This window comes from Trachemys scripta, chromosome 14 (genome assembly GCF_013100865.1).
Source record: "Trachemys scripta elegans isolate TJP31775 chromosome 14, CAS_Tse_1.0, whole genome shotgun sequence".
In the NCBI taxonomy this organism is placed as follows: Eukaryota; Metazoa; Chordata; order Testudines; family Emydidae; genus Trachemys; species Trachemys scripta.
Window position 1 is genome coordinate 39780590 of NC_048311.1, and position 26703 is coordinate 39807292.

Consider the following 26703-nt stretch of genomic DNA (forward strand, 5'->3'; position numbering starts at 1 on the left):
CCCTATCCCCGGTGGCCACAGCATTGGCTGGGGACAATGGGGACTATGCCAGGGATGTCCCCTGGGGGAATCAAAGCTGACCTGGGACAGAAGCCGCTCACCCTAAAGTCACCGTCCTCTCTGGCTCCCGTTCACCCGAGCTCCCTGGGTTTTCTGTGCCTGCTTTTGTGACAGGATCCCAGTGTCTAGCACGGATTAGCGGCGTTTTTCTGCCAGCCTTAAAAGGTCGCTCTGTGGCTGGTGCCTGCAGGAACCGGGACCAGCAATGGGCTCGGCTAGGGCTGAAATGTGGGGTGCTGGGCTCTGAGCATTGGGTTGGAGAAAGGGGGGTGGGGGTTAGCTTTTCTTTCCTCCTTCGAAATAATATAGGAGAATTGAGTTTCTCAATGCTCGCCCCTCCCAGAGCCCTTTGTCTTGAATATCGATTAAACAGGGTCTTTAAAGGAGTCGGAAGCCATCTTGGAAGGCTCTTTGCAGTGTTATTTCTGTAACACTGAGCCCAGACTGCAGATTGCAAAACTACCGTGTGTGTGTGGGGGGGGCCTGTGGAGATAATCCATCATCTGCCGGGCCAATCCCCTCTATCATTTCCCATTCCCCTGCCTCTTGTCCAGGGAAAGTCAACAATCTGCCTAGCATACACCATATAGAAGAGGGGAGAGGGGCCCTGCCCAGGCACTGCGATGCACTGGGCCTTTAAGGACACAGTCCTGGGAAACAGGAGCTAAAATCCTGCAAAAGGAGGGCAGGAAAAGCCCCTCTGCCCCCCCCCCCATTTTTGCAATCACTGCAGCTGGCTCACCCCCTCTGGGGGGACTTTTATCCCCTCCCCCGGGTTTCCCCTTCTGCCCTGGCTGGCAGTGCCTGTACCCAACTCCTACCCCCAGTCCTTGATTTGGCCCCTGGGCCCCGCTCCTTCCCCAAGCTGTTGTAACACCCCTTCCCCCTCGTGCATTCAGTGTGGCCCCTGCCCAGATTCTGTCCCTCCACCCCCCAGGAACAGCCGGGAGCTGCTTGTCAGCCCGGGGGGGGGGGGCAGGGTGCGGGCAGGGCGGTGCCAGCAGATCTCACCGAGCAGCAGCCTCCGTTCACACCAGCGCGGCCAGGGGCTGGGAACACAAAGCACCAGATTTGGGGCAGCAGGTGACTCCGGCTCCCACCCCCGTCTGCCCCCGTGTCGCTGTCCCAGCCCCCAGCACGGCCCGGCTCCCCCCGCCCCGCACACACCGGGAGCTGGCGGCAGCTTTCCCGGGCCCCGGGAGCAGCCTGGGGCCAAACCTCCCCCTGCAGCCCGGGGGTGACGGGGGGGGCGCGGGTCTCTCTTACCTTCCCTCCGAGGGGGCCCCCCTGGGGCAGGGGCCGGGCCGGGAAGGGGCCTGGCCGGGCTGGGGGCTCTGCCCTGGGAGAGGCTCCTGGGGAGCAGCGGGAAGGGCCCTGCTGGAGATTCCCCTCTCCCGGCTGCAGCCCGGGCTCCGGGCTCCCAGCACCAGCCGCCGGGGCTCGGGGATCTCGCCAGGAGCCTGGGAGCGGCTGCGAGTCACTTCCTGCTGCCGGGACTGACCCCCGCGATCGCTCCCCCCAGAGCCGCCTCCCAGCCGCTCCTGGGTCCTAGCGATAAACCCAGCGCGCTGCAGCCCCCTGCCCCAGACCCTGCCTCTACCAGTCTAGACAAGGGCAGCTTCTCTGAGCCCCCTCACACACGCGCAAATCGGGCCCCTAGACTCTTGCCTAGGTTGCCAGCGCCTTAATCCAGCGCTGGATGGATCCCTCCAGGGTTGGGGGTCTGGCGGGGAGGGGAATGGGGGGAGTTGATTCAGTAACTGTTGTGTCTGGTCCCTGCTCAGCGAGAGGAGGGTGCGCTCCATCTGTCTCCGTGTTTCGGCCTGAGTCACAAGCTGCTGCCTCCTCCATAGGGATCTGGCAGCCCGAAGGGAGCAGCGGCTGCTCCCCCAGCCGGGTGGGTCTGTGCTGGGGAGAGGGCACCTTCCCATGTATGATTGTTGCCAACTCTCCCCCATAGTTATAAAGGAAGGTGATCTTGGCTCCTGCAGCAGGAGCTGTAACTGGGAGACCCCAATGAGATCCACAAAAAGAACAGGAGGACTTGTGGCACCTTAGAGACTAACAAATTTATTAGAGCATAAGCTTTCGTGGACTACAGCCCACTTCTTCGGATGCATATCAATGAGATCCAGTGACACAGATTGGTACAAATCACTTCCAGCTCCTGCAGGGCTTCTAGCTTCTCCTCAAACTCTCCCCCCAACCCCTATTTAATTAATTCTGTGTCCCTGCCACCCCCACATCTGCCTGTCCCCCCGTCCAGCAATTCATTCTGCCTCCCCAGTCCCCACACCAGTTCCCCCCTTCCCGTCTACATGGCAATACCGGTTTGTGAATATGTTATGTGTTCTTTTAGGGCAGTACTACCTGAACTTGGGAATCTACCCAGATGTAATGACCAGAGCTTCGAGCCCCAAGCCGCTCAGGGGGGCTCCCTATCCACTTTTTATTATAAGAACGTGCCTGTTTTAATATTGTGGGGGGAATATTCCTGTTTAGGGCCCCCAATGGGCTAGCACTGGCATTGATAACAAGAAAGCATCTTTCTCTCCTGCTGTTGCATATAATGTACAATCCCCATTTTTCTCTGCCACCCCCTCCCCCTGACCTGACATGTTCTTCTGCAGCTACTTTCAGAAAGCAGGCGTTGATGTCAAGTTCTTTAATAATATCTATGTAACTCATCAACCCTACAAACTACTATTTGTATATTTACATCTAACTCACCAATATGTACACACTCATCAACCCTACCAAGTACTATACGTTCTATGTGCGAGTGTGACTCGCGATGCATTGAGCAGGTCAGTGGTTCTCACACTATTTACCATCCTTTTCTTTTCTCAAAGATAAACTAGGGACTGGTCTACAGTGAAAAGTTACATTGGCATAGGTGGGTCGGTCGGGGTGGGAAAAGAACCCACGCCCTTGACTGACATTTCTATGCTGACAAAACCTCCAGTAATGGATCGATGCACCTTTGTTGATGGAAAAGGGCTTTTGGGGGCATAGCCAACTTTGGGCTGATCGTGGTGGTTTGCAGAGAGAACAAAACCCCTTTTGTCAGTGTAGGCTGCATCTACACTAGGGGGCTGTGCTGTCAGTAGAGTTGGCTTAGGCCATGTCTGTACTAAAAAGTTAGATCAAAATGCAATTAGGTTGATTAGGGCTATGAAAAACCCACACCCCTGAGTGATGGAGTTAAGAAGAACAGGGCCGGCTCCAGGCACCAGACGAGAAAGCACGTGCCTGGGGCGGCACATTGTAAGGGGCGGCTTTCCGGCCAATCTTGGGATGGCCCATTCCGGCCGCCCTGCCTTTTTTTTTTTTTTTGCTTCGGCAGTCTGGCCGCCCTTTTTTTCTTTTTGCTCGGGGCGGCAAAAAAGCTAGAGCCGGCCCTGAGAAGATCTAATCCCCAGCAGAGATCCATGGAAGAATTCTTCTGTGGACCTAGCTCCCACCTCTCGGGAAGGTGGATTAACTACAGTGAGAGGAGACCCCTTCCTATCACTGGAGTGAGTGTCTACCCTGGAAGCACTACAGCCGTGCCACTGCGGAGTTTTGTGAAGACACAGACTTTGCCTAAGAAGGAAGAGAGTCAAGACCGTAATGGAGGATGGATGGCAGGTCCCCTAACTTAGGAAGCAAGGAAATGGGAATTCCATCGGAACAGCCAGCGAGAGACAGGCATGTGCCTGTCCATTAAAGGTTGACTTTGTAACCTGAAATTATCCCACAAACACTGGCAGGAGAGGAGAGGGCAGGTAAAAAGTCAAAAGACGGACTAAAAAACATATGATGTTTTATTAAAAACTCACGCTTTATAGGGCAGTCTCAAAATTGTTGATCTCTTGAGGTTGGCACTAGTGCAATTCTGCCCCACACCCCACTGTGACCCCCGCAACCCCCACATTGGCCTGTCCCTCAGGGCCCCTCTGCTCTTCCTGCAGCTTCAGTGGTTCTTTACCCACCCCATTCCCACCCCTAGTGCTGGCAAGGAGAGGGATGAGCTTTCAGGGGGTGAGAGATAGGAGAGGCCAGGAGAATGGGGAGAAAGGAGTCCTCCAAGGTCATGGAGACTTGGAGACATGGATGATGGTGGCTAAAGAAACCCATCTTTTAATTCCCAGGAGGCTATTCCCCAGTATCTCAGTGCCTGAACTGGGATCCCAGAGTCTTCCTGACTATGGAGGATAGTGAGAAATAGGCTGCAGAGTCTAGAGGGGCAAAACCTGACGTCTCCATCTCCATCGCTGCTTCCTCTCTACGGTTTGACGATCCATTGTCCCCCATGGAGGCGCCGGGGTCATGGAGACGAGGACGTTTGAGGCTAGAGAGGCTGACTTCAGAGTCCCCAGGGGGGATATTTCCCCCCTGTGTCTTAGGGCCACAGTCTGAGCCAGGATCTCCCCACCTGGAGCCAGGGTAGGCTTCTCTCCCCAATGAAAGAGGTGGGCGGGAAAGTGAAGATCGGGCCCTGGTTCTCAGCATCGAAAAATGTCACCTGCCCCCGTTCACAGTCCAGAGAAACCCGGATCCTGCTGGGGGCCTGGCTCAGGGGCAGGGGGGTCTCAGGGGAGGTGAGAGCCTGGTATTGATCTCCACACCGCTCCACAGCCCAGATCCCTCCCTCAGGGCTACGGCTGATCCATCCCTTCCTCCTCACAGACTCTCTGGCCACCCCCACGGCCCAGAATCGCCCACCCCCCACCTCCACCTCCCAGCAATGTCTCCCCGAGGTGAATCCCTCACAGCCCAGCACACAGGGCAAAATGTCAAATCGATCCGGATTGTAGGGTAGATCCTCCTCTGTGAATCCCCATCTTGCACTTTTCCAATCCTCTGACACGATGAGTTCGGGATGAGCTGTGTCTGGATCCAGAGTCACATTCACTGGGGAGAGAGAGAATCGGAGCATTAGGGGCAGAGCTCGGCCCTGGGGGAGGCTGGAACCATTTCTAACATTCCCCAGCAGCCTGGTGCTGGATGCGACAGTCCTGGATCCCTGGGAGGGATCTCAGGAGGAAGAAGTGGGGTGGGGCTTTGGGGGGAAGAGGCGGGGGAGGGGAGGGGCCTCAGGGAAAAGAGGCGGGGCAGGGGAGGTTCTGGCACTCCTGCTGGAATGTCCGGTTTTTAAGTATTACCAAGTTGGCAACCCTACCGGGGTTAGAGGAAAGTGTTTGGATGCAGGTTCGTGAGAGTGCTTCTGTTCCTTGGCGTGGGCATGGACTCGGTATTAAGGTTGGTGTCAGGATTGTTCATATGACTTGAGCTTAGGGTCACCTTAGTAGTTACAATTCTCTATTTTATTTGTGAATGGGACGTGTGTCAGGAACACTGTTAGTTTGGTTTGTAACTTCGGCTCCGGGTTCATGAAAGTGTCTTGATGGAATTTCTGTCTTCACTTGAAGACCATCTCCACCGGCAATCTCACCCTGTCTGTGCAATCCTAGGGATTCCCTTCTTCTTTTCTCCAGTTCAGATGGCAGAGTGTCTGGAGGGGGAAGGGACAGAAGAGATGAGATAGCACGCTTTCATGTTTGAAACAACACCCTTGTAATGATCTTGGAGTTCATTAAACAACACACCAGTGCATGACAAAAGAATAGAACTTTTATTAAAACAACCTAGAGAGCTTCTGGGGTGAACTGCTGTCAGGAGCAAAGGACTCTCCCTAAAAGTGTGGGGGGGGGCACCAGTGCCCAAACTGTGACCTTGCCCCCCTTCTCCCCCCCTTGTGCCACTTCCTCTCCCCTCCCCAATCTGTAACCCGATCTATAAATTATATATATAGACTGCGTAGACTGTCGGTCCTTCATCAGTTAAGACTGAGCCGATCACAACACGTCTTCCAATCTTCTCTTAATATATATATTAATTACTTAAGAATCCCCAGTTATCACTTTGAGGGTTAGCAGGTTCTTGTCCCAAGACCGGGCCCAATATTATTCAAATTATTATATAGTTGGAAACCCCAATGTGCATAGTTGCAACACTCACACTATAGGAACTCCTCTATTATTACAAATATAGTTTATTAATACATTTAGCACAGTCACAAACACCCCAACTCAGTAAGGGAGATAGAGATACTACAGAATGTACATCTACACACCCACATACTCACACCATCCCTTGCAGAATAACCTGACATGTTACCCATCGTCTTCCTCATCACCATCACCTTCTTCATCATCACCCATGGCCATCATTCTGACACCTCCCAAGAACTACATCTTCTTCTCCTACTGCCCCTAGGCTGGGATACCATTTTTACCATATGTTACTCTGCTGCTGCTATATTTAATGCATATTTAGTAGGGAATTTCCCCCTTTTCCTTATTTGTATTTCCTCCTCTTACTAATGTTGGAGTGTCTTTTTTCTATAGGTTCATATATCATAGAATCATAGAAGATTAGGGTTGGAAGAAACCTCAGGAGGTCATCTAGTCCAACCCCCTGCTCAAAGCAGGACCAACACCAACTAAATCATCCCAGCCAGGGCTTTGTCAAGCCAGGCCTTAAAAACCTCTAAGGATGGAGATTCAACCACCTTCACAGGTAACCCATTCCAGTGCTTCACCACCCTCCTAGTGAAATAGTGTTTCCTTATATCCAACCTATACCTCTCCTACTGCAATTTGAGACATTGCTCCTTGTTCTGTCATCTGCCATCACTGAGAAAAGCCTAGCTCCATCCTCTTTGGAACCCCTCTTCAGGTAGTTGAAGGCTGATGTCAAATCCCCCTTCACTCTTCTCTTCTGCTAAATAAGCCCAGTTCCCTCAGCCTCTCCTTGTAAGTCTTGTGCCCCAGCCCCCTAATAATTTTTTTTGCCCTCCGCTGGACTCTCTCCAATTTGTCCACCTCCTTTCTGTAGTGGGGGGCCCAAAACTGGACACAATACTTCAGATGTGGCCTCACCAGTGCCGAATAGAGGGGAATGATCACTTCCTTCAATCTGCTTGCCATGCTCCTACTAATGAAGCCCAAGTCCACTGCTTTCCCCATATCCAGAAAGCCAGTTATCTCATCATAGAAGGCAATCAGGTTGGTCAGGCTTGACTTGCCCTTGGTGAATCCATGTTGACTGTTCCTGATCACCTTCTTCTCCTCCTCCAAGTGCTTCAAAATGGATTCCTTGAGGATCTGCTCCATGATTTTTCCAGGTACTGAGGTGAGGCTGACTGGTCTGTAATTCCCCGTATTCTCCTTCTTCCCTTTTTTAAAGATGGGCACTATATTTGCCTTTTTCCAATCTTCCGTGACCTCCCCTGATTGCCACGAGTTTTCAAAGATAATGGCCAATGGCTCTACAATCACATCAGACAACTCCCTCAGCACCCTTGGGTGCATTAGATCTGGCCCCATTGACTTGTGCATGTCCAGCTTTTCTAAAAAGTCCTAACCTTGTTCTTTCACCACTGAGGGCTGCTCACCTCCTCCCCATACTGTGCTGCCCAGTGCAGCAGTCTGGGAGCTGACCTTGTCTGTGAAGACCGAGGAAAAAAAGCATTGAGAACTTCAGCTTTTTCCACATCATCTGTCACTAGGTTGCCTCCCCCATTCAGTAAGGGTCCCACATTTACCCTGATCTTCTTCTTGTTGCTAAATACCAGTAGAAACCCTTCTTGTTACCCTTCACATCCCTTGCTAGCTGCAACTCCAATTGTGCTTTGACCTTCCTGATTACACCCCTGCATGCTCAATCAATATTTTTATACTCCTCCCTAGTCATCTGTCCAAGTTTCCACTTCTTATAAGCTTCCTTTTTGTGTTTAAACTCACCAAAGATTTCTCTGTTAAGCCAAGCTGGTTGCCTGCCATATTTGCTATTCTTTCTGCACATCGAGATGGTTTGTTCTTGCACCCTCAATAAGGCTTCTTTAAAATACAGTCAGCTCTCCTGGACTCCCTTCCCCCTCATATTAGCCTCCCAAGGGATCTTGCCCATCAGTTCTCAGAGGGAGTCCAAGTCTGCTTTTCTGAAGTTCAGGGTCCGTATTCTGCTGCTCTCCTTTCTTCCTTTTGTCAGGATCCTGAACCTGACCATCTCATGATCACTGCTGCCCAGGTTGCCACCCACTTCTACTTCCCCAACCAATTCTTTTCTGTTTGTGAGCAGCAGGTCAAGAGGAGCACGGCCCCTAGTTGGTTCCTCCAGCACTTGCACCAGGAAGTTGTCCCCAGCACTCTCCAAAAATTTCCTGGATTGTCTGTGCACTGCTGTATTGCTCTCCCAGCAAATGTCAGGGTGATTGAAGTCCCCGAAGAAAACCAGGGCCTGTGATCTGGAAACTTCTGTTAGTTGTCCGAAGAAAGCCTTGTCTACCTCATCCTGCTGGTCTGATGGTCTATAGCAGACGCCCACTAAGACATCACTCTTATTGCTCTCGCCTCTAAACTTAACCCAAAGACTCTCAACAGGCTTTTCTCCAGTTTCATTCTGGAGCTCTGAGCAATCATACCACCCTCTTACATACAGTGCAACTCCTCCACCTTTCCTCCCCTGCCTGTCCTTCCTGAACTCATTCATGACAGTACTCTAGTCATGTGAGTTACACTGCCAATTCCAATCACATCATAGTTCCTTGACTGTGCCAGGACTTCCAATTCTTCCTGCTTGCGTTCATGTCCAGGCACCAAGATATCTAGCCGCTTGGCCTACTTTCTTAGTATGAATCAGGAGGCCTCTCCTGTTGCACCCTCCTCCTTATGTTTCCTCCCGGTATCCCACTTCCCCACTTACCTCTAGGCTTAGGTCACAGTTCCCCAGCGAACCTAGTTTAAAGCCCTCCTCACTAGGTTAGCAAACCTGCTTGCGAAGATGCTCTTCTCTCTCGTCGTTAGGTGGACCTCATCTCTTCCTAGCAATCCTTCTTCCCGGAACAACATCCCATGGTCGAAGAATCCAAAGCCCTCTCTCCGACACCACCTGCGTAACCAAGCATTTACCTCCACAATTCGATGGTCCCTACCTGGGCCTTTTCCTTCAACAAGGAGAATGGACAAGAACACGACTTTTGCCTCAAACTCCTTTGTCCTTCTTCCCAGAGCCACATAGTCTGCAGTGACCCCCTCAAGGTCATTCTTGGCAGTATCCTTGGAGAAGTAGGAAGGGGTGGCGGTCTGAGGGCTTGATCAGTTTTAGCAGACACTCCGCCACATCCTGAATTCAAGCTCCAGGCAAGAAGCACTCTTCTCGAGTCTCTGGGTCTGGACGGCAGATGGATGACTCCATCCCCCTGAGAAGGGAGTCCCCGACCACCACCACCCATCTCCTCCTCTTGGGAGTGGTGGTCGTGGAACCCCCATCCCTAGGACAATGCATCCCATGCATTCTCAACTTATTATCATGTCTGTCAGTTTGTTGCCATGGCCCGTTAGTGGTTAGGTGTCTGCAAATGTAGCTCATGTACCTGTTACACATGTCAGTTCATTGCCAGGAGGCTTCTGTGGTTAAACCATGTACCTGTGGTCAAAACTTCCCCTTAAACACTCTATTTTCAGTTCCCCAATATTTGGGGTTTTCCGTTGGCCGTTTATCTGTGCAAAGTTCATAGGCCTCAAGCCTTCTGCTAACTTGCTGAAGCTAATGTCTGACAGGATACAGGCCTGTAGGTTCCATGCATTACTGCTAAATATAAGGCAAAGCAAAATATAATGAAAGCAAGCTCACCCACTGGGCTACACACCGACCCTACTTCCCGAGCTCCCGCCCTCGCGCTGCCATTCTCCCTGAGGCCCCGCCTCTTCTCCACAAGACCCCGCCTCCACTCACTCCTCTCCACCCCCATCGCTCGCCCTTACGGCCGGTGAAAAGCTATAGGGTCCTGGCCCCCGGCTCCCCGTGTTCCGGCGCCCCAATTGCTGTACACAGCTACACTGAGTTCTCCACCCCAGCTTCCAGGGCACATCTCTAAATTCCTGTATTCATAATCCTGTCCCCTATGAGGGAGTGTCGCTAAATTATAATCTTCCACAAACATCTCTCTACAACCCCCACTCTGACTTGACGTAACTTTGGTTTAATAGTGAGAGAGAAACAGACAGAGATGGACAGACACACACTCAAGTCTTTAATTAAAGCTAATCCCAAACATTCTCTTTCCTCTTGGCCTCTCAGATCAACAGAATCCACTTCCATTAACCCTCACCACATGCCAGGAAATATTAGCTGTAAGAAAGCTTGACGGCTCCCTCATCCTCTCCCTCCCACCCCCAGACCCCAGCTGGTGTGTCACATTCACCCGCTGCATTTCGTCCTAACCTAGACCCAGATCCTGCAAAGACTTTAGCATGAAAGTGACTTGCCACACTTTGACATTAATGGGAGCTTAAGAAATTGCAGGATCAGGGTCCTTTGTTGTAAACTTTAGGTGTGTTTACTCAATGTCTCTACTGAGCTCGGCACAAACGGGGTCTTCACCCTGGATAGACTGAAATGCAAAGAATTGTATCCTTTTACAAATGCAGAAACTGAGGCAGGAAGAGGTTCAGTTCAATGGGCCAGATTCACCCCTGCCCTGGCAAAGAGATAGAGGGGAGGCAGGTTGGGTCTTCCCTATTCAGTGGCTAATGCAAAGCTTGGCACAGGGAAGTCCTGCAATCCAGCCAGATTTGCATCCTTGTGTCAGCGACCTCTATGGGGCTTTGCCGGCCAGCAGAGTATATGAGAAACAACTTCATCCTGGTGACACCTCTTTATCCCGGTCCACCCCCTCCCTGCTCCAGTGTGCCCTCACCAACTCCACTCCATGCCCAGGCACACTCCTTGTGCCAGCAGCTGCTGTGGAGCAGGAACAAGTGGCTTCTGTACTAGAGGGATTCCCTCGGGATGGGAGAGGGGTTTGCATCTTTCCTACAGCCCCTTTGGCCCAAACTAGCTGGTACACGGGGCCAGAGCACAAGGATGGGCTGGGTCCCAATTTCAATAGTGGCCTTTAATTTAGGGTCTACATTTTGGATGCTGAACTTTAGGCACCTGGGGCCTGGTTCACAGAGGGGTTGGGCACCTGCAGGTCCCACGGACTCCACCTGCAGCTGTGGACAATAGAAGTTCTGCAGTACACGCCCTGCAGTTCTGCAGCTGGACGAGATACACCGAGGTTCCAAAAATTTGGCCATTTTGCTAAACCTGGACCTAAATAATTTACTAAAGGTGACCGAATAACTCAACCCTTGCTGGATTTGTTCAGGTTGTCTGCTTCACTTTTCTTATTGAATGGATTCATAATTTCATAGAATATCAGGGTTGGAAGGGACCTCAGCAGGTCAACCCCCTGCTCAAAGCAGGTCCAATCCCCAACTAAATCATCCCAGCCAGGGCTATGTCAAGCCAAGCCTTAAAAACCTCTAAGGAAGGAGATTCCACCACCTCCCTAGGTAACCCATTCCAGGGCTTCACCACCCTCCTAGTGAAAAAGTTTTTCCTAATATCCAACCTGGACCTCCCCCACTGCAACTTGAGACCATTACCCCTTGTTCTGTCATCTGCTACCATTGAGAACAGTCTGGATCCATCCTCTTTGGAACCCCCCTTTCAGGTAGTTGAAGGCTGCTATCAAATCCCCCCTCTCTCTTTTCTTCTGCAGACTAAATAAGCCCAGTTTCCTCAGCCGCTCCTCATAAGTCATGTGCCCCAGCCCCCTAATCATTTTCATTGCCCTCCGCTGGACTCTCTCCAATTTGTCCACATCCTTTCTGTATTGGGGGTCCAAAACTGGATGCCATACTCCAGATGTGGCTTCATGAATAAAAGGGAATAATCAGTTCCCTGGATCTGCTGGCAACACTCCTACTAATGCAGCCCAATCTTCTCCCACAGTCTCTGGACTCATCCCAATTTCGCTCCTCGATCCCATCTTGGTACCTTTGAACTTCTTCAGAGTCTCCGTTAGAGCACTATTATTCTGAGACAACTCTCCGAGTCTCTTTTCCAGCTCCGAAGACATCTCCACGGGCTGCTGGACCTTCCCCTTCTCACACCTGGAGAGAAAATGTCACATTCTGGTATTTCGTTTAGTGACACGTCATCATTTGTCGTCAGTGAAAGTTGCTGCTCTAATGGGCCTGAAATTATAATTCTTCGGCTTCTCCCAGCCTCAGAGCAGGTGCAGCACAGGCTGTGGCCGTACAACCTTCCCCCTGAAGATCCCATTAATATTCTTCAGCTCTGGCCTGGAGAGACCGGCTCTGGGGCAAAACAGGAATTGAGTCTCCACGGCCAATTCACTCCTTGGCCTCCCTGCTGGTCTTAGTGTTGTAGCCATGTGTGCACCCGGAACTGGACTGATTCATTCCAAATTAAGCCCTGAATAGATGTAAGAGGTGCCGGGGCTCAAGCAATTTTTTTATTTTCATAAGTGACGCAGCGAGCCCAGAGGTGCCAGGGCGATGAACATGGGCGCCAGGTTTGTATAATTTTTGGTGGTGCCCAGAACGGGTCCATGCAGAGCCATCCCGTCCATAGGATGGACCGGGGCAACCATCCCGGGCCCAGCGCTTCAGGTGGACACGGGGTCCAGGACGGCCTGGGGGTTAGCGGGGAGTCTGGCGCTAGCAGCAGCGAGTGACGCGGCCCCAGCCCACCCCACTCTGTTCCGCCCCACTGGCTCCCGGAGTCGCTCGGGGCAGGGGGCGTAAGCCAGAAAGAGGCGGGGCAGGGGATTGGGGTAAGGGATGGAATGGGGAGGGGAAGGGGTGGAGCAGGGGTGGGAAGAGGTGGGACAGGGGGTTGGGGAAAGCGGTGGAGTAGGGCGGGGAGGGGGCAGAGCAGGGGTGGGAAGAGGTGGGACGGGAGCTTGGGGGAAGGGGTGAAGTGGGGGCAGGTGCGGAGCAGGGGCGGGAAGAGGCGGGGCAGGGCGGGCTGGGTCCAGGTCCCCCGCTAACCCTCCAGGCCACCCTGGACCCCACATCCCCCTGAAGCACACAGCCCCCCAAAGTGTGGGGCCTTGGTCGGGTGCCCCGATCCATCCTATGGATGGGACGGTTCTGAAAATATAAGCCCAAACATTGGTGGAGCCGATCCCACGTTCCTGAATATTGGTGGAGCACGGGCACCATGGGGCTATATAACTTGCTGCCTGTGGCAATGAACTGCCAAGCCTAGAGGGCTCAGCCCTGGCAAACCGCGGCACAAATTAAGCCTTGATCTACTCCCCGCTTCCCCAGTTCATTCCACACAGGTCTCCAAACAGTCCTCAAGCAGTAAAGACTCTTGATGATCACTGCCCCGGGCGGGACTGTATCCTGTACCCTAGCGGTGAAAGGCCGATAGTCCATCCCCAGAACCCCGAGGCAGCCAGGCCCCCAGGGATGGGACATCTCTAGGAAATACTTTAGGTTCAGAAGCTTTCCCGCAGGATGGATAACTCCAGAGTGTCGGGGCAGAGGGTGAGAACCTCCGGATGCTAAATTCAACCGAGATTTGCAGCCGAATGTGACCCAGCCCCACGCGCTGTGCTGTGGCGCCCTGAGGAGGCGGGGTTTGAACATAGCGGCCAAGTCCTTTCCCGGCGCCGTAAAGCAGGAAGGAGCCACGTACCTCCTCAAGGTGCTTCTGATGTCCTAGAGGGAAGATAAAGAAAAGAGAGCTCAGTCCCACATCCCGAGGGCCCCTCCTGCTCTGGAGGAGGCTCGCTCTGAATTCAGCACAGTGCAGATGGGGATCTAGGACCCTTTTATTCATAAACATTTTTTCCCAAGTGCACAGGCACCGACTCTGTGGGTGCTCTGGGGCTGGAGCATCCACGGGGGAAAAATGGTGGGTGCTGAGCACTCACCAGTGGAGCTCCTCCCCCCCCCCCCCGGCCCCCCCCCCCCCCCGGCGGCCCTGCCGATCAACTCCCCCCCCTCCCCCCCGGCACCTCCCGCCCCCGGGCGGCCCTGCCGATCAACTCCTCCCCCTCCCCCCAGGCACCTCCCGCCCCCGGGCGGCCCTGCCGATCAACTCCTCCCACTCCCTCCCCGGCACCTCCCGTCCCCGGGCGGCCCTGCCGATCAACTCCTCCCACTCCCTCCCCGGCACCTCCCGTCCCCGGGCGGCCCTGCCGATCAACTCCTCCCCCTCCCCCCCGGCACCTCCCACCCCCGGGCGGCCCTGCCAATCAACTCCTCATCCTCCCCCCAGTGCCTCAGCTGTTCAGCGGTGTGCAGAAGACACGGGGGGGGGCAAGAGGGCAGAGCACGCTCAGGGGAGGGGGTGGAATGGGGCAGAAAGAGGTGGGGCGGGGCCTTGAGGGAAGGGGTGGGGGCGGGGCCTGGGGCAGAGCAGGGGTCAAGTGCCCCCAGGGAAATGAAGAAACTGGCGCCTATGCCCAAGTGGGTTTTTGCAGTTATTTGTGGAAAACGAAAGCCACAGAGATGGTATTGTGAGTGGAAATGTGCAGGAGCGTTCTCACGGGAAGGGCCCTTTCTCTCTCTCATGCCCATATTGAAAAACTCTCTAACTCTTTGTGCTCCTCTCATGGTCATGAACGAGCGTGGGGAGTTTGTGACCAGACCAGAGAACCCTGCTGTATATACAGCACAGGTCATTCCCTCAAGGAAGAGAAACAATATCTCCTCCTCCCACCCTCATCCCACCCATAGCCCCAATAACTTTGTTCCCCCACCCTCATCTTCCCCCACCTCCCTAGTCCTGCACATCTTAGGCGCCAACTCCGTGGGTGCTCCGGGGCTCAAGCACCCACAGAAAAAAAAATAGTGGGTGGTCAGCACCCACCGGCCACAGCTGTTCGGCGGTGCTGCCGATCAGCTGTTTGGCGGCTGGGGGAGGGCGGAGAGCAGCGAGCGGGGGGTCTCGGGGGAGGGGTTGGAGCAGGAAGAGGCAGAGCGAGGGCGGGGCCTCGGGGCAGAGCAGGGAGCACCCCCTGGGAAAAATAAAAGTCAGCGCCTATGTCTCACATTCCCGCAGAGACAACCCAGAGCTCTCAAATATTCCAGCCTGCTGCCCTGCAGAATCCAGAGATCAAGGAGGGGCAGGAATTGCCAAGCGTGACCCGTGTGGATAGATGGAACAAGGGGAAGAAACTACGAAAGGGAAAGTTGTGGCTGAATATCAGGGCGAACTTCCTGAATCTGAGAAGTATCTGGCTACAGAATCATCTCTCAAGGGGAAACGGTGCAAGCCGCAACCCCTGGGAATTTTGAACCTTGGCTGCACAAAACCAAAGAAAGTGAGTTGGTGGGAGCAACCCTGCTCTGGCCTCAGGGCCATGGAGTGTCTGAGCGAAGGGGGCATTTCCATCTCAAACATCTAGGAGTCTGTAACTCTCCAAAGGACAATCCTAATTCCCATTCCAGCAATGCACCGACTGTGTGCTCCTGGACTCTGTTGCTGTGATACCTGTGCAGGGATCTGGGGGGGTCTCTAACTCAGTCTCACCTGCAGGAATTTGCTGGCCGGCTGCTGGCAAGTCTCCTCCATCTCATCAATCAGCTCTCTGAGACGGGGTATCTCCTTAGACACGCTGGTGGCGTTTTCTTCCTGGCTCTTCCTAATTGCCTTGTCCAACTTTTCCAACTGGGCCAGCAGGAGTCGCTCTTGGTCCTCCAGAAACTGGCGCAGTTGCTTGAATACAGATACAATCTTCTGCCTCTCGTCTTCCATTTTCTCCTGTAAGGGACACGCAGGGAAAAGGCAGGTTGGGAATACGTGGAGAGTCACAGGCCGTTTCACAATAGATCCCTAGCTGGAGGGTCAAGGATTCTCACCAGAGTTGCACATGCTGCCTGCCTGCGATGGTCCAAGTGACCTGAGAGGAAGCGTCACCTTGACTATTAGCCCCATGATGTATGTTCAAATTAGCCCTAGAAAGGATCTGTCTTCATAAATAAACATTCTCCTTCCTTCACCATTTGCCGGCCTCATCTCCAGTAAACCAGAACAGAGTTTACTTGACACAGAGCACTAACTAATCATCGCGGAAAGGGGAAAGTTACCCACTGTCGCTTTCCCATCAATCAGAGCGAGGAGAACATTGATAATGCCCCCAGGAATATCTGCTAGCGATTAACAAAGGCACCTACCAGCAGTTCCAGGAGTCTCTTTTCCTCGCTCAGTTTAACGGCCGGGATCTCATCTCTCTCTTTCATCAAGCTCTGCAAATGGAGCCGAATTTGAGCCTAACAAAAGAAAAGTGACTTTTGATTTTTCTCTTTTCCCAGGGTTATTTCCCCGCTGGATTTGTGTTTTCCAGGACATCACATCGGTAACAAAGCTCATCTCAGGAATACCTGGCTCAAGCCACTTCAAATGTGGCCCACTAACCCTAACCTGGAATCCCAGGAGGGAGGGGAATTTTCAAGACAATCGGAATAAGAGCGAGGATTGGCTTTCAAACAATAAACCAGTTTCAACCTTAACTGTAGCGGTGCTACCAACCCACCATAATTCACATGTCCCCGGCAGCAGAGCTGCTGTCTCTTTCTCTTCAGTCTGAACCTCCTTTTTGGCTGCATCTGGGCTGCAGCAGGCTCATCTGCTCCGTCTCTGGCCTGACCGGAACCGTGCAGCCATCATTGTTAATGCCCTTCAAGGGAGACAGCGCCTCCTCTGGACACCTCAGCACAATGCTAGAGCAGCGTCAGTGCCAGCCCAGAGGGAGTAGCTCTGTAAGGTAGGACCAGGGCCGGCTTTAGGCCGATTCAGCCGATTCGGCTGAATTGGGCCCCGCGCTGCAGCTGTCCACCCCGCCCCCAGCTCACTTCCCCCTCCTCCCCTCCCCTGAACGCTCCACCCCCTCCCCTGCTTCCGTCTGAAAAGAAGCAGGGGCGGGCCGGCAGCACAAGGTAAGCTGGGGTGGTGGGGGCCGAGAAGGGCTCTGGGGAGGCGCGGTCCGTTCCCGCAGGCCCCAGCGGCTCTGGCCCGGCTTGGCTCCAGCCCGGCCCCCGCGGCTCGGGTCGGCTCCAGCCCGGCCTGGTCCCCTTGCAGCAAGCCCTGCCCCCAGGAATCGGGCCCCGCTCTTGCTAAAGCCGGCCCTGGGTAGGACTATTGATGGAGCTGGCTTCTGGGAGAGGAAATCCAGGAAACTGGGAGAACCTGTTGCTCTGAAGGAGGCTCAGAGAAACTTCAGCTCCCCTGGGGGAAACATAGGCGCCGAGTCGCCGACTCTGTGGGTGCTGTGGGGCTGGGGCACGCACGGGGAAAAAAAAATGTGGGTACTCAGCACCCACCTGCAGGCCCCGCAGATCAGCGCCTGCCCCTCCCTCCCAATGCCTCCGGCCCGCTGCAGTCAGCTGTTCAGCGGCGTGCAGGAGGCGCTGGGGGGGGGAGGGGGAGGAGCAGAGGAAGGAAGAGGCAGGGGGATGGGGTGGGAAGAGGCAGAGCGGGGGTGGGGCCTGGGACGGAGCGGAGGTCAAGCTCCCCCCCGGCATCTGAGTAAGTTGGCGCCTATGGGGGGAAAGATCAATTTAGTCTGAGAAGAAAAGGATTGAATTAACCGACGTCAGAGTGTTTCCTACCTTGTATTTCTGAGCAGCCTCTTCCATGAGCAGCACTCTGTGAGATCTGTGCTGCGGGGATCTCCAACAAGCCACACACACGGCTTCCCCGTCCTCCTCGCAGAACAGGTCGAGGTTCTCCTGGTGTGTCTCACACAGATTCTCTTTGCTAGGATTTAATTCCAGTTGTCTAATTTTCCCTACTATGTTCCCCAGCTGCCAGTTGTGCCGGAGGTTCCCTTTCCGGATCCGGTGTCTGCAGACAGGACACTCCAGGGGGCCATATTCTTCCCATTTGTCACAGTAGTTACTGATGCAGCCCTGGCAGAAGTTGTGCCCACAGTCCATGGTCACGGGGTCCGTTAGATACTCCAGGCAGATGGGACACTTGGTTTCCTCTTGGATTCCCTGTACAGGAGCTGCTGAGGCCATGGCCGCTGGGATCGCCAATGTTTTTTCTGGCCTCTTCCTTTAAGCCACACGTGGATGGGAGAAAAAGCTCAGTGAGAGGCATATGGGGGAAAAGTGGGGGCATGACAGGGAGAAGTTGAGATAAAGTTGGTTGGGATTGAAGAAGAGAACCGGCAATGCCTGTTTCACACTCGCTCTGGAGAATTGGGTGTCTCTCCATAATGGGGGCTGTAAGTCTCTCTCTGCCACGAGCCCTTCTTCCTTCCTTCTGCACCAATGTGTGTCCACACCGGCCCTCTCCACTTGCTAAACCCAGACCGATCTGAGCCCCTCTCCTTTTAGTGCACAGAAGCGGCTCCCTCAATGGAACTGACCCAGTGAATAACCCAGTGCACCTCTTGCTACAGCCTGTCCCAGCTGTACTAGAAGGAGAGAGCCTGAAACATGGGGCCTGGTTCAAGGCCTGAGGCCTGAACTAAAGTGAACAAAAATCAGGCCCTGCTGATATAAAGCAAAGTTATCAAGAGAACATAAGGATGGCCATACTGGGTCAGACCAATGGTCCATATAGCCCAGTACCCTGTCTTTGGAAGACAGGATACTGGGCTAGATGGACCTTTGGTCTGACCCAATATGGCCGTTCTTATGTTCTTCCAACAGTGGCCAATGCCAGGGGCCCCAGCAGGAATGAACAGAACAGGGAATCATCAAGTGATCCATCCCTGGTCACCCATTCCCAGCTTCTGGCAAACAGAGGCTAGGGACACCATCCCTGCCCATCCTGGCTAATAGCCCTTGATGGGCCTATCCTCCATGAATTTATCTAGTTATTTTTTGAACCCTGTCATAGTCTTGGCCTTCACAACATCCTCTGGCAAGGAGTTCCACAGGTTCACTGTGCATCGTGTGGAAAAAAAATACTTCCTTTTGTTTGTTTTAAACCTGCTGCTTATTCATTTCATTGGGTGACCCCTAGTTTATGTGTTAGGAGAAGGTGTAAATAACACTTCCTTATTCACTTTCTCCACACCAGTCATGATTTTACAGAGCTCAATTGTATCCCCCCCTTAGCCGTCTCTTCCCCAAGCTGAAAAGTCCCAGTCTTATTAATCTCTCAGGCTATGAGCCAAAGTCAGGTACATGAAGTTGGCAAAAACCACAGGCACTCCCAAGAAATACTAGGCGCAGGGTATTCATGTAGGCACATTCCAAAAGATGCAGGTGCCCCCTGACATAAAGGAGTGGCATAAACACAATGGTGGGAAATGGAACAGGAACACACCAAGCCCAAGTGAAACAAGGACGGGAGGACAGGACAGGATGAGGGATGAAAATGTTTTGTTCGAACCAGCAGGTACAAGATGTAGGGTGGTAACTAACCTTGTCGGGGGCAATACGTAGCTTGTTTGTATCCGTGTATAAAAGAGGGGCTGCAGAGGGGGTGTCTTTGTCCAGCTGGGGGGGATGGCAAGTGCCCCCGCTCATTCAGCTGAGTCCATTGTCAGGGGCATACAGGTCTTAGAGTCTCCGTAGAATTTGCCGGGCACTAGGACCATCCTTCGTTAACAATAAACCTGGCCAAGCGCCTTCGCTACTGAACTGACTCTGTGGTCTTCTTAGACAGGTCAGTCGAGGTCTGGTGTACCAGCTATCTGGCCAGAGCTGGTGCAGCACACAGAGAGAACACACACGCCGCCAACAACTGACACCACCAGCTGCCTGGACACCGAGGGCTGAGTTCACCCCGTGTCTGAGCTGAACTTCCTGACCAATTTGTGCCTGTTCTGTGCTGGGGCTGCCGGGCGTTTAGCCTAAATGCTGCATTTCACTCCTATCTGCACGAAAAGCCAGGAGGGCTTGGGGGAGAAAGTCCTTGTGATGATTCCCTCATGGAGATTCCCCCAAGCTGCCCAATGAGGAGGGAGTTTTATCCCCACTTAAAAGGCCACGGAGCCCACCCCTAAACCTGATGAATCTCCTGTGATCTGCAGAAGCTTTGGCCCTTCTCCATGGGGACCAGTGTCTCTGCATCCAACTCTGCCTTCCAGCTCAACCTCAACTGGCTCCCAGGAAGCCCCGCTCAATGGGATCTGCATTGCCAGGTGTGTCCCGTCCCACCCAGGCTGCAGCAGCTCCTAGTATGGAGAAAAATGTCTTCTAGAGGTGCCAACTTTTGTGTTGCAATTTATGTAAGGATCTAATTTGCATATTACAAATAATTCTCACGTAACCAGAAATTTCAGCGTGTGGTCAATACATCCTTCCCCAAGCAGCAGCTGGGGGTAGGACATGGGTCTGCCCAAAACTAGGCACGTGAGGCCAGGGAAGGTGGGTTGGTGGGTGCTTGAAGATGCCTGTGGGGGTAGCAGAGCGGGTGGGGGAGTTGGAAGCGGTGGAGTTGCTGGGTGGGTGACTGGTGGGGCTAGGAGGTGATGGGACTGTTGGGGGGCAGGGAGTTGCCTGGGGGTACTTAGTACCAGATCTAATGGAAGACAAAGGGGCTACTATCAGGCAAACAATACTGGGACTTCTGGGGTCGCTTGGAGACGTCGGGCTGCCTGTGAACCCTCTGGCTTCAAACAGAGCCCCAGTCTCGCTGCCTGTGCACATTTTACGCTCCTTGGTGCGTCCGTTTGGACTGACTCCTTCACCCTGAATCACTTCACGCACCGTACTGCCTGAAATGGGTCCTGGGTGCCCGTCACTAGCTGGGCTCAATCCCAAGGTTCCGCCCTCGCTCCACCCCTTCCCCCAAGGCCTCGCCCCCACCCTGCCCCTTCCCTCAAGGCCCACCCCACCTCATTCCCCAAGGCCCCACCCTCACTCTGCCTCTTACCCCCAAGGCCCCACCCCCACTCAGTCCTTTCCACCCCCTCCCCCCATCGCTTGCCCTTAAGGCAGGTTAAAAGTCGGAGAGCTATGCCCTCCCACTTTAAAAAGTGATGGGGCCATGGCTCCTTGGCCCCCCCTTTTTCGGTGCCCCTGACTGTGATCCAGCAAACCTCCTAACCATGTAGGCTGCTTGTGATGCTGGCAGACCAGGTGCCAGCTCATGCCGTGGTCCCCATGTCTCAGTGGAACGCTGACGCACACATAGCTCGACTCACCTGCGTTAGCTTTGCTAAAACAGGTATTAGAACTCTAAGAATGTGTTTAGTGTTTAGACATTATTTGAATGCTCACAAGTTGCTGCCTGTATTAATCTCACCTTTAAACCACAAGTTGAGGAGGTCAGTAGCTCAGACATAGGTCAGGGGTTTGTTACAGGAGTGGATGAGTGAGATTCTGTGGCCTGCGTTGTGCAGGAGGATCAGACTAGAAGATCATAATGGTCCCTTCTGACCTTAAAGTCTATGAGTCTATACCAGCTGTATCCCATATTGCAAACTAATATTTGAGCACTGGCATTGTAAGCCTTTGTAACTATGTAAAGCACCAGACAGGAGGGAGACATTACGTAGGCCAAGTCTACACGTACAGCTGGACCTGGTGAAGACACTCTATGCTGACAGGAGAGAGCTGTCCCATCAGCATAAAAAAACCCACCTCCGTGAGCGACAGAAGTTATGTCGGCGGGAGACGCTCTTCCACTGACATAGCACTGTGCTCACAAGCACTTGTCGGTGTAACTTAGGTCCCTCAGGCAGGGCCGGCTCCAGGGTTTTGGCCGCCCCAAGCAGCCAAAACCAAAACAAAACAAAACAAAAAAGCTGCGATCGCGATCTGCGGCGGCAATTCGGCGGGAGATCCTTCGCTCCCAGGCGGAGTGAGGGACCGTCCGCCGAATTGCCGCCGAATACTTGGACGTGCCGCCCCTCTCCGGAGCGGCCGCCCCAAGCACCTGCTTGACAAGCTGGTGCCTGGAGCCGGCCCTGCCCTCAGGGCGGTGGAATATTCACACCCTTGAGCGACATAAATTTTGCCAACATAAGCTATAGCGTAGACATAGCCCTAGTGTGAAGTTCCGATGTGCAGCCTTACGTCCGGCCCAACAGGGAAAGCCCATCGACACCAGACGGACTACTGTGGAACTAAGGAGGACAAAGGCGTTTTTGATTAGCTCACCCCTCCCCCCCCCCCCCCCCCGCATGGAGCTGAGTCATGCAAGTGGATTCCTCCCAGCAACTGAGTTTGCAGCTCAGTTCACATAGCAGGAGGGGGATAAAACCCTAAACAGAAGGAACTGAGGTCTGGTCTACACTAGGAACTTACATCCCTCGAGAGAGGTAGCTTCACCAACCTAGCCCCTGGATTCTTCCATCAACCCAGCTACCACCTCTTGGCGAGGTGGATCACCTACACAGATAGGAGAACCCCTCTTGTTGGCACAGGCAGTGTCTACACTGAAGCCCTGCAGGTGCCCCCTCTTGTTGGCACAGGCAGTGTCTACACTGAAGCACTGCAGGTGCCCCGCTGTAGCGTTTTAAGTGTAGACATACTCTGAGTATCTCTATGCTCCTTGGACTCTGGAGGGCAAGGCTTGCTAGGCATAAGCAAGACGTCTCCAGTGCTTAACCTGGGTTAGCTCTGAGAGACATATAGAGCTTGTTTGTTATAGAAGCTTCTCTTATCTTTTGAAATTTAAGATTGTAATTCATTTGTGTATGTAAGATAACCTGCTTTAACCTTGTAAATAACTCTCATTTCCTTGTCCTGTTATTCAATCTGTACATAGTTTATTACAGGCGTGGCTACAAGTGTTGTCTTTGATGTGAGATCTAAGGTGCAAGTGACCTGGGGTAAGTGACTGGTCCTTTGGGATTGGGAATAACCTGAATAATCCTGTGATTCTTGGGGTAAAAGACCATCTAGCACAAAGGCAGGCTCACCTGGGTGGCGAGACAGATCAGAGTACCCACGAGGCCTGTCTGCGACTCCATAGTTAGGCTGGTATATCACCTGAGGAATTGACACTTGATTATTGGCTGGTGAAATCGATGTACAGAACTCACAACCAGGGTTGGGTTTGTGCCCTGGTTCCTAACAGCCTGCCCCGAGGTTGGTACTCACACTTTTGAGTCACCGCAGACAGCTTGACACTGCTAACCTCACTTGGTGAGTACGTTTTCACGGTACGAGTTCTGTAGGTGCTTCTGTTTCTCCCTTGGAATATACATGGCTGCTTCCCTCTAGGCCTGCAGATGCTTATCTCCACCTAAGCCCCAGAGCAAAACAGGAACTGGGGGAAGATAGGCAGAGGAACCCCATCACGCCTTTTGGGCCGCCCCAGTAAGTGTCCTCAGAGGCCACCTAGCGCTATACAAAATGGCCAGCACGGATGAGGACTCCTTTTATAAACTTTCAGGAAACTTTCCAGCCTGATGAGGAGAAGGGATTTGAACAGGGGTCCTAGGTGAGTGCCCGAAACCCTGGACTAGAGCAGCATTCTCACTTTTGCCCAACCCATATTCATTTTTCAATTAAAATGGAACAGGGGCCACAAAGTTAGTTCTAAATTGTGGATCCGGGCCTTAGAAACAATGGCTGTTGAGCAGGACGCAAGGCTTTCCCTTCACTAGAGCAGAGCTCCCACCCTCTAAGGTAGAATGAAAGACAATATAAATGTCCGGCCTGCCACAAAATACAACAAACGTAGAGCTCACTGAATAGAGAAAAATAATGCTCTATGCAAATGTTGATTTATCACAATTAACTTGTCCTTATTAGAGTCATATTTTAAAAACGACATACACGGGTGTTTCAAGGGGGGATTTTGTCAAATCTGAGAATAGACCTGCGGGAATAAATTTACACAAAGTATTTTTTTTAAGCTTTTATAGATCTCATTAATATTTTGCATGACGCTAGTGCAGTCCACCTGTGGAAAGTAACTTACCAACGTGGGTGAATGAAACTGCACAACAATGCTCAGTGTCGGTGAAGCATTATTGCCTTTGTTTTACAGAAAAGATTTCTTATATCTGCTTCTTTGCATACTGCTCCCCAATAGAAGAACATAAGAACGGCCATACTGGGTCAGACCACAGGTCCATCTAGCCAAGTATCCTGTCTACCGACAGTGGCCAATGCCAGATGCCCCAGAGGGAATGAACAGAACATGGAATCATCAAGTGATTCATCCCCTGTTGCTCATTCCCAGCTTCTGATAAACAGAGGTTAGGGACACCATCTCTGCCCAACCTGGCTAATAGCCATTGATGGACCTATCTTCTATGAACTTATCTAGTTCTTTTTTGAACCCTGTTATGGTCTTGGCCTTCACAACATCCTCTGGCAAGAAGTTCCACAGGTTGACTGTGCGTTGTGTGAAGAAATACTTCCTTTTATTTGTTTTAAACCTGATGCCTATTAATTTCATTTGGTGACCCTAGGTCTTGTGTTATGAGAAGTAGTAAACAACACTTCCTTATCTACTTTCTCTACACCAGTCATGATTTTACAGACCTCAATCATATCTCCCCTTAGCCGTCTCTTTTCCAAGCTGAAAAGTCCCAGTCTTATTAATCTCTCCTCATACAGAAGCCGTTCCATACCCCTAATCATTTTTGTTGCCCTTTTCTGAACCTTTTCCAATATACCAGATCTACCCAAAATACTGGTCTGCCAGTTTTTCTGTGGGTATACAATGCTCTTTTAAAAATACGCGCCAACCAAAAAAAAAATGAGACCATCACATCAGAATTTCAACAAGTGCCCAATTTCAAACACTACCCACAAAACGGCACCTAAAATGTGAAGGGCGTTAAAATATGCAGGTGAAGTTTCTCACTGAAAGGACCTGTACTTAGAAAGAAAAGAGGAACTTTCACCTTCATTTACTACATTTCAGAACTCAACCCTAGCGATGGATCCAGGACCAACAGTTCCGGAAAAATAAAGGAGATTTTTAAGAGTAAGTTGGACAAACACCCGTCCGGGATGGTCTGATAATGCTTGGTTCTGCCTTGAGCGCAGGGGACTGGACTAGATGACCTCTCGAGGTCCCTTCCAGTCCTATGACTCTAAGGTTAAAAGTCCATAATGAACTCTAATGAATCCTCGCAATTTCCCAGAGAGGGGCACGAATATTAATCATCCGCTAGCAAGAGTGATACAAAGATGCCCAGTGAGCGTGAATCTCAAGTAAATGGGCAAACTTTGGGGAGGTGAAATTAATTTTCATTGTGTGGCCAGGGCCTAGGACCGCAGAGCAGCCCCCCTGTGGCAACTTCTTCCACAGACACTGGACTACGTTAACGGCTGAAGCTCTCACGCAATGGTTGGTGCTACTGGAGACCCCTACCACCGTGCTAGGGGGTGGGGAGCAGAGTTTCCACAGCAGAGCCTCTTCCCCTCCCTGAAGCCCCACATCTGGGCCCTCAGTTTTGTGGAGTACTTAGTACGGGTTCTCCACGTGATGCCCGGATTCTCATCCAGAGTACAAACAAGAGATCCCAGCTCCCTGGCAACAGCGCTCGGGCCTGACACGCACACACAGGAAAGACTCACAAACTGAAAGACGGATCGAAGGATTACAAAAAGAAAGAAAAAAAAATATTTCTCCTACCTCACGTGTCTGGGAGAAATGTCTCAGCAGTTCCAGGATCTTTGGGGCATTCCCAGCTTAGAGAGACAATGAATCAAGGGGATTTGTGTTAATGCTCCGTTTAAATCCAGTGCTTTCTGATGGGTAGTTGGAAATCCCCTCTATTGCAGTGAGAGGGGCCAAATGCTACAGTGGGAAGGGGAGGAAATATTCAGGAATCACATGCTCGTGTCAGGAAAAGGAAAACTCCTTTTATGGTGCGGGGGTAGGGTGACCAGATGTCCCGATTTTATAGGGATAGTCCCGATTTTTGGGTCTTTTTCTTACATAGGCTCCTATTACCCCCCCACCCCCATCCCAATTTTTCACACTTGCTGTCTGGTCACCCTACGCGGGGGTACGGGGACTCACTGTAACCCTTCAGGGGATTGATTTCAAATCATCAGCCCTCACCCAGATCAGGTTTGAGCGGAGTCCGAAATGGGTTTTTACTGATTCTTTGACAAACTGTCTCAGGCAAGAGAAGGGAAAAATCAAGGGCAGCAGAAAGGCTAGCTGGAACAGGCCTCGTGGCTAAGTTTTGGGATGACTTTACCCTGGATTACTTTGCAGTCCAGTGTTTCCTTGTGGAGCAGGGTTCACCCTCACCACAGCCCCTTGGGAGTTTCTCGCCTCCTTAACTCTGGATTTCTGCAGTGTAGAGTTACTTACCAGCGCAATATTGATCAGTATGACAAACTCTTCCTGCTTTCCCCAGCTGGCAACTTTGCTCTGTTACTGAGCCTGCTGGAGTGATCTGAACATGCTCAGTGAGATCTCTGCTCCCAGCTATAAAGGGAGAGGCCCAGAGGCAGGCTGGGTCATGTCAGAGTGAAGTGGTAGGCCAGGAAAGGAGAGGGACAAAATCGGGGAGAGGGGTTAAGAGCTGCAAGAAAGTGATCACCAATGGAACTTTTTTTTCTCCCCTCCCCGGCCAGATCAACTCAGCACTCCCCGCCCAGGGCCGTGGTTCAGTACTGCCAACTTTCAAGAGTTCAAAAATCATGAGATTGGCCGCAAAATCACACCATTTAAAAAAATAAATTATATTGTGTTTTTTAGGCCAGTCTCTTGATGTTTGAACTCCCCCGGCCCATCCCCAGGGTGTGTGCCTGCGACAATTAGCGTGGCCCACTCTCCCACCTGTACTGGATAAGGTGATTTTTGGACCCTGCTGCAGAAACTCTCATCCCCATAAAAAGAAGAACAGGAGTACTTGTGGCACCTTAGAGACTAACAAATTTATTAGAGCATAAGCTT

At 52.3% G+C, this 26703-nt stretch overlaps 2 protein-coding genes across 3 annotated transcripts in view; one reads left to right on the top strand and one right to left on the bottom strand.

The window, feature by feature from the left end:
• Nucleotides 1-26703, top strand: part of LOC117887100 (zinc finger protein 208-like) — an 882934-nt gene that overhangs the window by 582817 nt on the left and 273414 nt on the right. The gene's annotated exons all lie outside the window — the stretch shown is intronic.
• On the bottom strand, nt 4151-26607 carry LOC117886960 (tripartite motif-containing protein 10-like). Of its 2 annotated transcripts, none has more exons than XM_034789149.1 (9): nt 26116-26607; nt 25426-25481; nt 17529-17976; nt 16095-16190; nt 15451-15681; nt 13609-13631; nt 11935-12050; nt 5498-5557; nt 4151-4956 (listed from the first exon to the last, which is right to left on the bottom strand). In XM_034789149.1, exons 3-9 carry the CDS (start codon nt 17937-17939, stop codon nt 4445-4447), a joined length of 1449 nt encoding a protein of 482 aa, XP_034645040.1. In that variant the 5' UTR covers nt 17940-17976; nt 25426-25481; nt 26116-26607; the 3' UTR covers nt 4151-4444. The 2 variants fall into 2 exon arrangements, with proteins under 2 accessions (XP_034645040.1, XP_034645042.1); XM_034789151.1 differs by having other exon boundaries at nt 25426-25590.